Raw genomic sequence first — 14,237 nt, forward strand, 5'->3', positions numbered from 1 at the left:
TCATTAATTTACCAGGCCAGGCTTGTGCCACACTGCCAGGCCATGCCCTTTTTTTGACAATGCCGTCATTTCTTACTGTTAAATTTCATAAGCATTTTGTTGACAGCTTAATTAAATATATAAATCTAGTTTCGTAATTTTTGGACAACTTGTTTATGGCCAAATCTGCACCAGGCCAGTTCACATGTTTGGAACAGGTGACTCCCCCTATTGGGTGATTTCTAAATAATTGTACACACATCGACATCAACAAATTCAACAGTGTTATGAAACATATCCTGTGAATTGCTTTTATTTACATTTTTGAGTTTTAAGCTGTATTTCATTAGGTCAGTATAGAGAGACAGAAAGTGGAACCAAGGGCAGAGAGAGAAAGGAGATACATGCGAGACAATGCAGGGTCAGATTCAAACTGGGTCCTCAAACCATTTGTAATTATATCCATTTTTTGCATTTCTAGTGCTCCCTAGTGGTCGATTTGAATTATACATTAAGGTATCTTTCAGGTACCAACTTCGACATATCCTGCTTGTTTTGTTATGATTGGCCCAACGGCGTTATCTTTGGTCTATTTATGTGCTGAGCCATGCCATGAGTTCAATGGTCAATATCTTTAAAATAAAAAAAATATCAATAAACTGTATGTCAGTTTTGGTCCAATAATGATCCACAGTTTGGCAACCTACAGTTTAGGAGGAGGTGTGTCACAAAATAAGATGAAAACAAATTACTGGAGCACATGAAGCCTTTTTATTTTATTGATCTAGTACAAATGGAAGTAGCTTTAAATGGATAGATTCAACAAAAAATATTTTGTTTGTGTACGGTTCGAAAGTTAAGTACAGTCCAAAATCAGCCATATTTGTTTTGCAACCAATGCACATTTGCAGTACCACCATCTCATCGGAATTTGCAAAACTGTGGCAGGTGAAGAAAAATGTACAGGATTCAACACCAAAATGATACCTGACGCTGTTTAGATGCCTCAATAAAATTATGTACTGTGCACATCAAAAATCAAGTGATTAGAAAACAACCTCTGATATGTCTTCTTTTATATTCCCGAAACGATTATATGACAAAGGTCGCAATCATTCAGATATAATGTTTGTTCATGACCTGGTCCAGCCGGTTCCACCCACTGCAATGTATTTAATTGAACTTCCGGTGCAAGGTTTGCCACCCATGAGTGTCATGGCGCATCCCATAGAGTTATAATATATCTAGAGTGCGGACTGAACGACTATTCCTTTCAAAAGTTTCCTTGGTTAGGACGAGTACAGCGGTGGTTCTCAAACTTTTTCATGTCAACGACCACCAAATGAATATGTAATTATTAGCCGACGACCCCCATCTGAAAATATTTTGTGCCAGGGGCCCCAATACACGATCTATTCCAAATGTAACAATACATTTCAAGATTTTATGCAAACAGCAGATCTAATGGCTCACAACGCACCGCAATGCAACGCTTTGTAGATGTATATGGGTTAAAGTGGCTAAACTGATTTTGAAGCTATATTTTGCTGGTGACCCCCTGGAACTCCAAAAAGGACCCCTGGGGTTCCACGGACCCCAGTTTGAAACCACTGGTGTACAGTATCCCCATGTCATCCCTCCTCCCTACCTTGAATTCCCTCTGTTTCTCTTCACCACCTCTTCACGTTGTTAGCTTGAAAGTTATTTTCGGTAAGCGACACCATCATGCGACAAATAAATTAGGAGAACCCTACCATGTTGACAAAGGCAGAGATGAAGAGGAGGAGGATGGTGAGGACTCCCACCACTGTGCTGTTGGTGTGAGACTGGACAATCTTCTTGGTAGCCGTCTGCAAGAAAGCTGGGAAGATCTGGAGTGTAGAGAAGAAAAAAAACAAAGCATTATTTATATTACTGACACAGACCTTAGCTTGCACAACTGTACACATGCAAAAGATATATTACATATATATATTATATATTATTATATGTGCAGTGTGACTCCAGAGGAACAGGAGAGGCTCCTTACTTTAATGCAAGAGTAAATGGCACAGATGAAGAGAATGTTGATGAGGATGACGAAGATGGTGACAAAGAAACCCAGCATGAGCGGCGTGCTGTGGAAGAGAACAATCAGGGTTATTAGTAGGATTTACAACTGTTGCCTCCTCATAAAGAAATAACAGGATTGTATTTCCCGTTCGTGGAATAAAATCACCAAAATAAAACAAAAAGTAATTTCCTCCTTTGGGAAAGGCTTGCCATGATGATCTAATCTAGTATTAGATTGGACAAAATGACTTACTGCGGGAAGATGATTATCTGAATGAAACTGATGAAGCAGAAGACAAGGAGTGCACAGGCCACATAGCCGCCGAAACGATCATCCACCTTTTTGGAATACTGTGAAAGAGAACATGGAACAGGTCATACTGTATGCCATTTTAGTGCCATTTTAGTGTTTAATGTGGTTTGGAGGAATTCCCCTTAACTTTCACCATTTCTTCGTACCTTTTTCTCGAGATCGGGGGTCTGGAAGGTGAGAAAGAACTTCTTGACGTGGTCTTTCCTCAGCTGGTCAATGCTCCGAGCATCGATGGCACGGCCGAGAAACTCGTCCACCTCATCCTCTGGGTTCAGAGCCTCCTGAGCACAGCGGCTATTACAGAGTAGACAGAACAACCGGTCACTCTGTGAGTGTGTGTGTGTGTGTGTGTATATATATGTGTGTGTATGTATGTATGTATGTATGTATGTATGTATGTATGTATGTATGTATGTATGTATGTATGTGTGTGTATGTGTGTGTGTGTGTGTGTGTGTGTGTGTGTGTGTGTGTGTGTGTGTGTGTGTGTGTGTGTGTGTGTGTGTGTGTGTGTGTGTGTGTGTTCAAGCCCCAAGATCTTTATTGTAACCTCCCATTATACAAGTATACAAGGCAAAAACATCCAAAATAACTAACTAGAAAGGGGCGCTCCGGGGAGCACATATCTCCGCCAGGCCGAGTTGGCTATCCAAGGCTGTGTAATACATGGGTTAAGGCCGTCAGGACCCGAAGAAGATGGGGGGGGGGGGGGGGGTAAACAGCGTGTCTACAACATAATACAAATGTTGGCATTTGTGGCACTCCGTATGGGCAGAAGTGAAATTGCTTTGGGATATCAACTCTATAGAGGGCCCTCAACATGGGATTCCAATTGGGGTTGATCAGATGCTGTATTCGTAATATAGGCCCCTCTTACTAATTCTGGAAGTCAATTACAGGCAAATAGTATAGAACATGAAAATCTATGCTAATTAGTCGGGCCAGGCCGAGCCTCGGGTTCCATGAAGAAAAAAGTTAATAAAATCTATTACCCGCAAAAAAATTGTTTTAAATGCCCCTAGCAGCCCAACGGTAAGGCCGACGGAAATGGCAATGTATGTGTTGGATGCAGCTCAGTTCAAAGCTTGCTGCATAAGTGACTTTGAGGAGATTAAGCACATCATGACACTTTTTCTGCTTTTTCGGGTTTTCGGGCCTAAAAGTAAGTATATACAGTATAACAGGTCAATCTGGGAACCAATCGTCAAATAAAAAGGAAAAACAGCGCCCTCTGCTGTTTTTCACTTTTGCATTTTACTCTGGGGGAGGCCATTAACTGGCCCCATGCTCACTGGAAACCGGGTTTTGGACCATATCTATGGTTTGGACATGCCTTCAGCCCTCTACTTCCGGTGGTGCGCCTATGTTTTCATTCCCACTAACAATATTTCTCCACAGAACACTAACACCATTTCTCCCAAAGAACATGGATCGTTTTGGTTCTAAGCCCACTTGTTTCTATGATGAAAGAACAAGTTAAAATGTGAATATCTTTCCGTGGTTTTGTCGGCTTCGAGGACGCTATTGTTAAATGAGTTTCGGTTTGTTTTCAGTGGGAAGCGAGCACAGACAGTAAATCCCGCCCACTACATTTGATTGGGTAAAGCGCGGCCTGCTTCCTGATCTGAAGGCCCGCCCACTTGTAGCCAATGTGCATGGGTTATCAAAACAGCTCCCGACAGATTCAAGTGCAGCTCTGAATCTGTTCTTGAGAGATTAATAACAGGTAGACAGGCAACAGTATGTTAATGTCTATTGTTCATAAGCCTGGTTGCCTGGTAGAAAAAAAGCTGTCCCGAAGGCTGTTAGTCCAAGCCTCGATATTGCAGAACTGCTTGCCAGACAGTAGCAGCTGAAACAATCCATGGTTGGGATGGCTGGGGTATTTGATGTTGTGTGTGTCTGTGTGCCTGTGTACGTGTGGGAGCTGGCCGGTTCTGTGAAGGGCAGGATGAGTCAGAGCTGCCAGGAGGCCGCAGCTTCCCACCTCCAGCATGTCTCCGCCACCTGGAGACAGCCAGGGGTGGACTGACCATCGGGAGTAACAGGAGAATTCCTGGTGGGCTGGTCTGCATGTGGGGCCAGTAGACGGCTGTTTGTTTTTTTTCGTCCTCGACTGACTGGCCCACTAGTCTCTCGAGCCAGACTGTTGTCTCCCACAATTTTCAAAAGCTTCCGTCATACAGTACTTTGGAAGCGCTGAAAACAATCCGGGAACTAGAAAATGTGCTCCTCGGAGCACAAGTCTCCGCCAGCAGACCCGTGCTATTTTAATAGCACGGGTCGTCTTGGTAGAACGGGTCGTCTTGGTAGAATGCGCTTGGTTTTTGGTGTTCTGCAGGGGCGACTGAATATGTAGTGTCTGCATCTAAAAGATGTTCTTCTTGAAGCAATGTGTCATATGGGAGTCCTCGTAATTGACTGGTTTGTTCAAATGCTTGTCTGTCTTCTTCATCTTCATTGTCTTGAACAGTTTCAGCAGTTGATTGGTGTGTTTGATCTATGTCAGTTTTCTCTAGTGCTACATAATGTATTTGATCAAGGCGGCCAATTGTTACAGTATTAAGACTTCGGCCTTGTTGTGGGATCAATTCAACTCTATAGTCCTCTTCTGTGTTACTGTTGTAGATGAGTATGCTTTCTTAGCTTTGGCCTTCTGCGCCTTTGCTTGACCAATGTTAGGTGTTCTCAGAGGGACACACACACGCACGGACGGGTGATTTGGACTGGAAGGTACTGTTCCAATCAAGACTGATTGATCCTGTCTTACCTCACTTCAAAAACGTAAACGGCTTTTTGAAGTGACACACCTATTTATAGGATTTTATTTCGTCATGCGTCCCTCTAGCCAATCAAAGGCATTGGTGTCAACATATTGACACGTGTCACGTGGAGCTTGACCAATGTTAGCTTGGCTAACAATGTTTGCTCACACACGGCGGGACGAAGCGAAAACATACTCTTCACCTACGGCGGAGACAATAAAGCGGATGTCCCACCTCTTCAGTTTCGTCTTGGCAGTTACGTACATTTTCCTTCATGTAAATCTAATTAGTTGAAGCATATACAGCTTGCTGCTTATCAGGAATGGAAATTAAAAAATATATTTCAAAGATGTTTTCAAATATATTTTCGTGAACGGAAATGACAAACAGATGACAGCTTCAGGAAACAGCTTTCAACGGGTGTAGTTCTAGACTCTATATAGCATTGGATATTGTGGAATAGTAGACTGGCTACACGAGACTACTGGCCTACAGAGTGGAGAGAGATATTGGCCCACTGATTTGTGTCTTATACTCAACAACAAAAATATCAACAGTGAGCTCTAAAATGTTAAACCAATAGCAGCAGCTAGCGCCAAAACACTTACTTATATTTACTGGATTGTTCATCAACGCCCTGGGAAGATAGAGAGAGAGAGAGAGAGAGAGAGAGAGAGAGAGAGAGAGAGAGAGAGAGAGAGAGAGAGAGAGAGAGAGAGAGATGACGGGTGAGTCAGAGAGAATGTGACCAAGAAAGAGAGACATTGTAGGAGAGAGAAAGACAGAAATTGTCACATGGCTGGAGTGAAACCCCAGTGAAACAAAAAAAAAATACAGAGACTCACAGACAGTCATCTGTACAGCTAATCCCTGAGAGCTAGGCTGATGTTTTAATTAAAGCTTGGAGGCTTCAAATTACACCCTCCTCATCCCTAGGGCACTACCGCTCCGAGATGGAGAGAGAGAATGAGGAGAGGAGAGATGAGAGTGATGGAAATGGTAGAAAATGAAGTGAAATGACAGTTACAAATAGAGAGATTAAGTGAGATAGAGATACAGATAGAGTGAGAGAAAGATAGACCAAGACTCACATCTGCATATTGGAGAGAGATAGAAAGAGAAAGTAGATTCATACATAGACAGACGATAAACAGTACTTTGGCATGAAACCCTGTGGATAGTGAAAGCTGCTAAGAAGTTAAAATTGGTGCATGCTGGGTGTGCGGAGCGCTAAGTGCTTCCAGCGTGTATCTCACCATCTGTCTGAAGACTTTGGAATCCTTGCTTCTGGAGAAGGATCTGTCAGGAACCCAGCGTGGCATCAGACCCTCAACAGAGTTAGCGCGTTGCCGCTGCATCTTTGCCATCATGGCTTTCTCTTCTTTCTGTAATGGGACCCATACATACATACAAATAAATTCTCATATATTTTGAGTCGCCCAAATTGATCTTTGAAAAAAAAATACATGGGTGTGGTTTGTTGTGGGCAGCATGGGGAGGGTCAAGAGGTGGCGCCCAGTGCAGCTGGCCTGTTTGGAATGCAGGGAATGTGTCTCACCTGTTTCTAATTGGGTTGATTTGCTGTGAGCCTACAATAATGGTGAACCTTGACCGTGCACAGACCAATAGGACAGAAGCGCTGCGTGTTGACTGCACTTGGCAGCCATTTCACTTTCCGCTCCAACAAAAGTCAAAACGAACTACACACCGGAAAACAGGCACTCTTGCAGCCCCACAAGATAACATGGGAAACGAATGTGTCTGACGCATCGGCTTGTATTTCAAATGCGTTGACTACGACGCATCTGAGACGCAATTGTCTGACCGGGGCTAAAGGGCACGGTCACACATACGCTTCAGAAGCGTTAGCGCCCCATTCACTTCCATTCTATGCGGGCATAGGTTGCAGCGTATTGACGCGATACTTTCAACATGAACTTTAACCAGACATCAACCAATAGTAAAGAAGCTCCGCGGTTGACCCAGCCTGACAGGTATTTTGCTTGTAGTTTTCTTTCAGTGAGCCAACCACTCCAGGTCAAACAAACTACACATCAGAAAGCCGGAGCTGCCCACAAGACATTGGAAAATGACACGTCTGGAGCCTTCACGTGCTTTAGCTACAACGCTTCTGATGCAGATGTATGACCGTACCCTCGCTCACACACAGTAGAGTTCAAATCCTAACCGATTTTGAAACTGGGTTGCATCACGCAGGATAATTTGAGAAGTCTTCGATTCTCTATAATCCTCCTTTCCCCCCATGTCAGCCTGTGCTCGCCGTGTCAAAAGACGCAGCTGATTGTGGCTACTCGAGACAATGATTGTGATTCCACCAGACACGTTTGAAGACACGACTGAAGTGCAGAGATAGTGGATCTGCTATTTTCACTGTTATAAAATGTCACCTATAATGACATGCCCAAAATAGGGATGCCAATTTGAAAGATAGATTTTATAAATATTTATCCAGTGAAAAGCATCGAGAGCTTGTGACTGAATAACTACAATAGATCCATTAAAAAAAAACGGTCCAAGTGCAGAGACAACTCAGGTCCAGCTTACTAAGTTTAGAGCAGGGGTCTTCAACAGGGGGTCCGTGACCCCCTAGAGGGTCCTTACAGTTACTACAGCGGGGCCGCCAAATCTTTGTGCGATAGGAACTTTTTGCCTTTCTTTTTCTACACTAACCACTTGAACTCTAGCATCCCTATTCTAGGGGGAACATTCACAGAAAATAGCCGATCTACAAGCGACGTGTTGTGAGCTTGTAGATCGGCTATTTTCTGCAAAGGGGTTTCGTGTAGAGGGGAAAAACAGCAGACCAAGTACAGAGTGAAAGTCAAGTTTACTAATATTGCGGGTTTAAGTGGCTAAATGTCTGAAAATAACATGAATCCAACATATTAATAGAAAAGATAATGTCTAAACAAACAAACAAAAAACATTTATTGACACGACACTGCTGTCAAACAAGTCTATGCATCTATCTATGAAATCTACGAAAAGTTTAATCTGCAACACAATTATATACAATATGTAGTGGGAGTCCCTGCTTCATCTCTCTCTCAGCTAAGGGGTCCTTGGCCTGAAAAACGTTGAAGACCCCTGGTCTAGAGAGTTTAAGTGGTTCACTGACCCTCTTCTGACTACAGCCAAGTACTAAAAAGGTTTCAATGTCGTGATCCTTCAGGTAGGAATTCCTGTCCCCTCCATGGCCTGGCTCCACATCATAGTCTCCGTTCAGATACTCCAGTGTGGCTTTAGTGATGTGGATACGCCTGCACGCACACGCACACACACACACACACACACACACACACACACACACACACACACACACACACACACACACACACACACAAGGTCATAGAAGACTCAGATAGATACATCAGTGACAACAGCCTACCAGAAGAAGTGGAATCAATACTAAGCTAAATGCTTTGTGACCCTGTAGGTAGGAGAACATGAATGGGCGGGCTTACCCTGCCTTCCCCCCTGCCTCCATGTGATTGGCTAGTGTCACATCATTGGACCAGACGTCAAACTGCCATTTGCGCAGGCCCAGCACCCCACAGTGGACACGCCCACTGTGGATGCCCACCCGCATGTTAACGTTGACCCCCATTACCTCTCTCACCAGCCTGTAGACATAGACACACACACACACACACACACACACACACACACACACACACACACACACACACACACACACACACACACACACACACACACACACACACACACACACACACACACACACACACACACACACACACACACACACACACACACACACACACACACACACACACACACACACAGCACTGTGTGACCTTCAGTTGTAATGTAATGTCGTGCTTGTCCTGTGTGGTATTACCATACCGTGAAATCCTACATTGTCTGGTGGTGGCTTATGTGTGTGTGTGTGTGTGTGTGTGTGTGTGTGTGTGTGTGTGTGTGTGTGTGTGTGTGTGTGTGTGTGTGTGTGAGATACATGTGGCATGTGCACTTGTTGTGTGTGTGTGCGCGCGCGTGCGTGCGTGCGTGCGTGCGTGCGTGCGTGCGTGCGTGCGTGCGTGCGTGCGTGCGTGCGTGCGTGCGTGCGTGCGTGCGTGCGTGCGTGCGTGCGTGCGTGCGTGTGAGTGAGTGTGTGATACATGTGGCATGTGCACTTGTTGTGTGTGTGTGTGATAGAAAAATAAAATAAATAGTACAATATTATCTTCTTAATGTCCATTGTCTATTCACTGGTTGTGCATGTTGATTGCATGTGCGATTGCATGTGTTCTTGCACTGTAGCACAAGCATGTGTGTGTGTGTGTGTGTGTGTGTGTGTGTGTGTGTGTGTGTGTGTGTGTGTGAGTGAGTGAGAGATTATCAAAATGTCAAGATTTTGGCAGTGTGTGTGTGTGTGTGTGTGTGTGTGTGTGTGTGTGTGTGTGTGTGTGTGTACGCACGTGTCCGTGTGTGTATGACTTACGAGATGGCTTCAATCATGTCTACACCCATCTCCACACAGCAGTGGGCATGATCAGCCCGTGGGTCAGGCAGTCCGGACACACAGTAGTAACAATCACCCAGGATCTTAATACGCAGGCAGTGGTTCTCCTACACACACACACACACACACACACACACACACACGTATATATCAGACCCTAATACTACCAAATACACACCATGCTTATGTCATACATACAGCTTATGTTCTACCATACAGAACAGTACAATGTGTATACTAAATGACTTGTTACACAATGCTTAAGTAACTCTCCACAGGTACCATGTTAGGTAAAGGCCTATTCATACTCGACGTAAGACCCTTAAGTAAGCATAAGGAACGGAGGGGGAGACCAAAAAGGGGAGGGGGGATGGGGGGTTTGTCCGTCGATTATGTCATCCGTCAGGTTGAGCTCTGAGCTCAACCTGACGTACGTTCACTGCTTCCCTCTGGAGGATGAATAGCCTCTTGGCCCTAATCACGCATAAGAAACGTGTCAAACTATGAATGCACTGAATGCACTGAATGCACTGACGTAAAGAACGTAACAGTTCCTCACCCCCGACGTACGTCGATCCCCATCTATCCGTCTATTATGTACGCCACTTAACTTGTGCAGGTGTACATAAACAAGTGGCTCAAAAAACAGTAAGAGACGGAAAATGTTACTGTATGTCCAGACAGACAATCGTTTAGCCCAGGGGTGGGCAACTTTCATGATGGAGAGGGCCACTATATTTCCACACTCACTCCAGAGGGCCACATTGCATAATTTTGTTTGGCAGACACCTCTTATCTCCATATTTTAAATGAATGCTGTACTTCACCATTCTATGTCACACAAAAGTAGCAAAGATAGCCGATCTACAAGCTCAAAACCCGTCGCGCTGCATCGTGTTTTGAGCTGGTAGATCTACTATTTTTGATATTTTTGATTTGGAATCCTGAAAAGTAATTTTTTTGTTTAATTTCAAATGCATTTAGTTATACTTAAGTTAACTTTTTGAACTTAAATACAAATACATTGGACAAAAAAAAGACAATAGAATTTTAATACTAGTCACTGAGCTACTAAGCTACTGACTACAGTAATTAAAGCGGGTCATGTTCGCATGTTTGGAATTGGAACAGCTGAAATCAATAATATATCAGTATTCCGATATTAACCTGCGGGCCGCATTAAGTGAAGGTGGGGGGTGCATGTGGCCCCTGGGCCGCCAGTTGCCCATGTATGGTTTAGCCATTACCCACTTAAAGGAGAATTTTGGACTAAGTTTTTCTTACCTTTTCTATGATGTTATGATATCTTAGGATGAATGGTACAGTAGAACATTTTCATAACTCCATCCCGGGTCCGCCACAGCTTAAAACGTGCGCGGATAGGCCTTGCGCTAGATCGCATATTTTTTTTAGATCTGACGTTCATAGTGACAGAACACTATGCAACCAAAAAAATAATAATAATAATCTAAGTCTCGCTAGACGAGATTGAGATCTCGTCTAGCGAGACTTTTTTTTTCTTTTTTTTTGACAGTGTTCTGTCACTACGAACGTCAGATCAAAAAAAAAAAAAAGCTATTAAAATATGTGATCTAACGCAAGGCCTATCCGCGCACGTTTTAAGCTGTGGCGGACCCAGGATGGAGTTATGAAAATGTTCAACTGTACCATTCATCCTAAAATATCATAACATCATAGAAAAGGTAAGAAAAACTTAGTGCAAAATTCTCCTTTAAGCCCCGTTTCAAAAATATAATTTTTGGACGTATAATGACATGCCCAAAATAGGGACCCCATGTTGAAAGTGGTTCCTCCTGTCTCTGAAACCCTATGCACCACTGCTGGTTTAGAGGATTTGACAAACACAGGGACAAGAAGTGGACAAATAAAAGGGTTGTAGCAAGTTCTGCAATGAAAATTAAAATAGTGTTGTTGTTATTGTTGTTGTTGTTATAGTGCTCACCGAGGCCAGCTTGTCGAAGCGAGCGAACAGCTCGTTAAGTGTCATGACCAGCTCCTGGGCCGTACACTGGGATGCCAGACTGGTGAAGCCCTCGATGTCTGCAAACAGGATGCTGCGGAGGGGATGGGTGAGGGGGGGGGTCAAGGTAACCAAAGCCGAAACAGAGGAAGACAAAGACACACACAGAGGACAGAGACACGGATCAATGAGAGGAGCGTTAATTTAGCCACAGTCTAACACCTTCCTCCTTCCTGTCCCTGTGCTATGACAACCAGGGCATGAGGGAGATGGAGAGAGAGAGAGATGGAGAGAGAGAGAGAGATATTACCAAAATGTCAGGATTATGGCATTTTATGTTAGGTCAGTGTACAGAGACAGGAAACCACAGGCAGAGAGAGAGGAGAGAAGTAAGACAAGACGGGGGTCGGAATCAAACCCGGGTCCTCAGGCTCACTAGGAGCACATCGCAAACCTTGTACTGTACCTGTATATATTTCAACTTTTTAATGTTCTTTTTGGTTTTTTTCGTAAGTGAATGCCCTACTTTGTCACACTACAGTGTCACACAAATGTAGCAAAAATAGCCGTTCTACAAGTTCACAAAGCGTCTTTTAAAGTGAAAGTGGTTCTGTGGGTTTTATAAATATTGAACCAATGACAAGGATTAACAAAAGCTTGAGACTAAATAATAACTACATTGGATCCAATACAGGTTATTTTTTTCCATTTCCTGAAAAGTAAGTAAAGTTTTGGACGTACAAGTACAAGCTTTCTGCTCGACAGTGACAATATGGTCCGTGCAGGCTGAGCCACCAGGCACCCTGAGCTCTATGTTGTTGTTTTTTACCATCTAGAGGCCAATGTAGGTCACCTCCTCAAGCCTTTCCCTTCCACAACCAGCGCTTGATTTGGTTTGTTTTGCTCTCCCTCTCCTTTTCTCTTGCCATCCTTCTCTCCTTTTCTTTCTTTCACTCTCTGTCTCTCCTTTCCTCTTGCCCTCCGCCTCTCCGCTTTACCCTCCATCTGTCTTTTTCTCTCGCTCTCTCTGTCTCTCCCTTACTCAAGCCTTGCCTCTCCCTCCCTCCCTCCCTCTTTCTGTTCCTTTCTTTTTCTATCTCTCTTCCTCTCACTCTAACCCCCCCCCCCCCCCTCTCTCTCTCTCTCTCTCAGACTCATCCTTTTGTCTGCATATGTTTCTCCCTCCCTCCGTTTCTCCCAGGCATGGGGGGAGAAGCTCTGCGTGCCTTTCATTTCTAACTTGTGATAGTAATTAACGGAACAGGATAAACAAGGCAACAAGGCAGCAGAGACCGAGTCTCCCCTTCGCCGCAGACAGATGGCGCTGTTGGGCCCTCTGGTTCGGCCTCATTACATCCACTAATAACATAATTCAGTCTCTCTTGGGAGAGGCAGCACCTTAATTTTTTAACTGTCCAGCGCAAGACAAAGAGGGTGTATCTATTTGGGTCATGTCACAGGTGTTACTGTAGGGACTGTGTGTGTGTGTGTGTGTGTGTGTGTGTGTGTGTGTGTGTGTGTGTGTGTGTGTGTGTGTGTGTGTGTGTGTGTGTGTGTGTGTGTGTGGTGGTCTTAGCCCTTCGTCTACCCTGCACCCTGTTGACCTCGACAGAGTGGCCCCTCCACCGCGGGCTAACGAAAGGAAAGATTTAATTAAGCACTCAAACACAGCTATTCCCTTCTCTGGAGGTGAGCTCCAATGGTGAAAACCAAGACGTGTGTGTCTCTGTGTGTGTGTGTGTGTGTGTGTGTGTGTGTGTGTGTGTGTGTGTGTGTGTGTGTGTGTGTGTGTGTGTGTGTGTGTGTGTGTGTTGGGGGGGGGGGGGGGCAAACCGCCTATAGTTTACTATTGAAAGCATAGCAGGATGCCTCAGTCAGTATCATTATCACAGCCAGCGCTGTCAATGCCAAAAGCAAACAACTTGCATAATGTATACCACCTGATGTGGAACTTCTTCACCCAACCAACACTTACTGTGTAAATCAGGTCAGTGTGCAGTGGACATCTACCTCGTCACTTTCACACACTTGTGGGCGTGTGTGTCTGTGTGTGTATGTATGTATGCGTGCGTGCGTGCGTGCGTGCTTGCACGCGCGTGTGTTCGTGTGTCCAGTCAGTGTTTACCTGACGTTGTCGTGTTTCTGGATGTAGATCTTGTGAAACATCATGTCTTCCTTCTTGGCATTGATATCTGCCTTCATCTCCATGGCAACGTGCCTCGGCAGCACCGACAGCAGTAGGCGCTCCTGAGAGAGAGAGAGAGACAGAGAGAGAGAGACAGAGAGACAGAGAGACAGAGAGAGAGAGAGAGAGAGAGAGAGAGAGAGAGAGACAGACAGACAGAGAGAGAGACAGACAGACAGACAGAGAGAGACAGAGAGAGACAGAGAAACAGCGAGATAGAGAGAGAGAGAGAGAGATGGTGGTAGTGGGAGGGCATTCAGTTCAGTCCATTCACATCCATCAGTTTGCACCAGTAGAATGCTCAATGAGTCACCCTGCCTTGGCTGGCCTCTGAGTGGGAACGTGTTAGTCAAATAGAGAGACGACGTACAGTACACTCCACAACATATTGTTGACCTCCAAAAAGCTCAGACAAACAAACCTAACTCTGACAGTGTAACAAATGTAACGGGTCC

At 44.5% G+C, this 14,237-nt stretch overlaps 1 protein-coding gene across 2 annotated transcripts in view; it reads right to left on the reverse strand.

Annotated features, from left to right (window-relative positions):
* Nucleotides 1-14,237, reverse strand: part of adcy6b (adenylate cyclase 6b) — a 54,320-nt gene that overhangs the window by 11,574 nt on the left and 28,509 nt on the right. For both annotated transcript variants that reach the window (XM_080443622.1, XM_080443621.1), the window contains exons 5-15: nucleotides 13,723-13,844; nucleotides 11,580-11,691; nucleotides 9,596-9,723; nucleotides 8,595-8,753; nucleotides 8,249-8,390; nucleotides 6,366-6,494; nucleotides 5,718-5,746; nucleotides 2,491-2,638; nucleotides 2,285-2,382; nucleotides 2,009-2,096; nucleotides 1,734-1,850 (exon numbers count right to left, since the gene is read on the reverse strand). In XM_080443622.1, the coding sequence (XP_080299748.1) occupies nucleotides 1,734-1,850; nucleotides 2,009-2,096; nucleotides 2,285-2,382; nucleotides 2,491-2,638; nucleotides 5,718-5,746; nucleotides 6,366-6,494; nucleotides 8,249-8,390; nucleotides 8,595-8,753; nucleotides 9,596-9,723; nucleotides 11,580-11,691; nucleotides 13,723-13,844 (1,272 nt within the window). The remainder of the gene's footprint in view (nucleotides 1-1,733; nucleotides 1,851-2,008; nucleotides 2,097-2,284; nucleotides 2,383-2,490; nucleotides 2,639-5,717; nucleotides 5,747-6,365; nucleotides 6,495-8,248; nucleotides 8,391-8,594; nucleotides 8,754-9,595; nucleotides 9,724-11,579; nucleotides 11,692-13,722; nucleotides 13,845-14,237) is intronic.

Source organism: Gymnoscopelus braueri (genome assembly GCF_963280865.1).
Source record: "Gymnoscopelus braueri genome assembly, chromosome: 12".
Taxonomy (NCBI): domain Eukaryota; kingdom Metazoa; phylum Chordata; class Actinopteri; order Myctophiformes; family Myctophidae; genus Gymnoscopelus; species Gymnoscopelus braueri.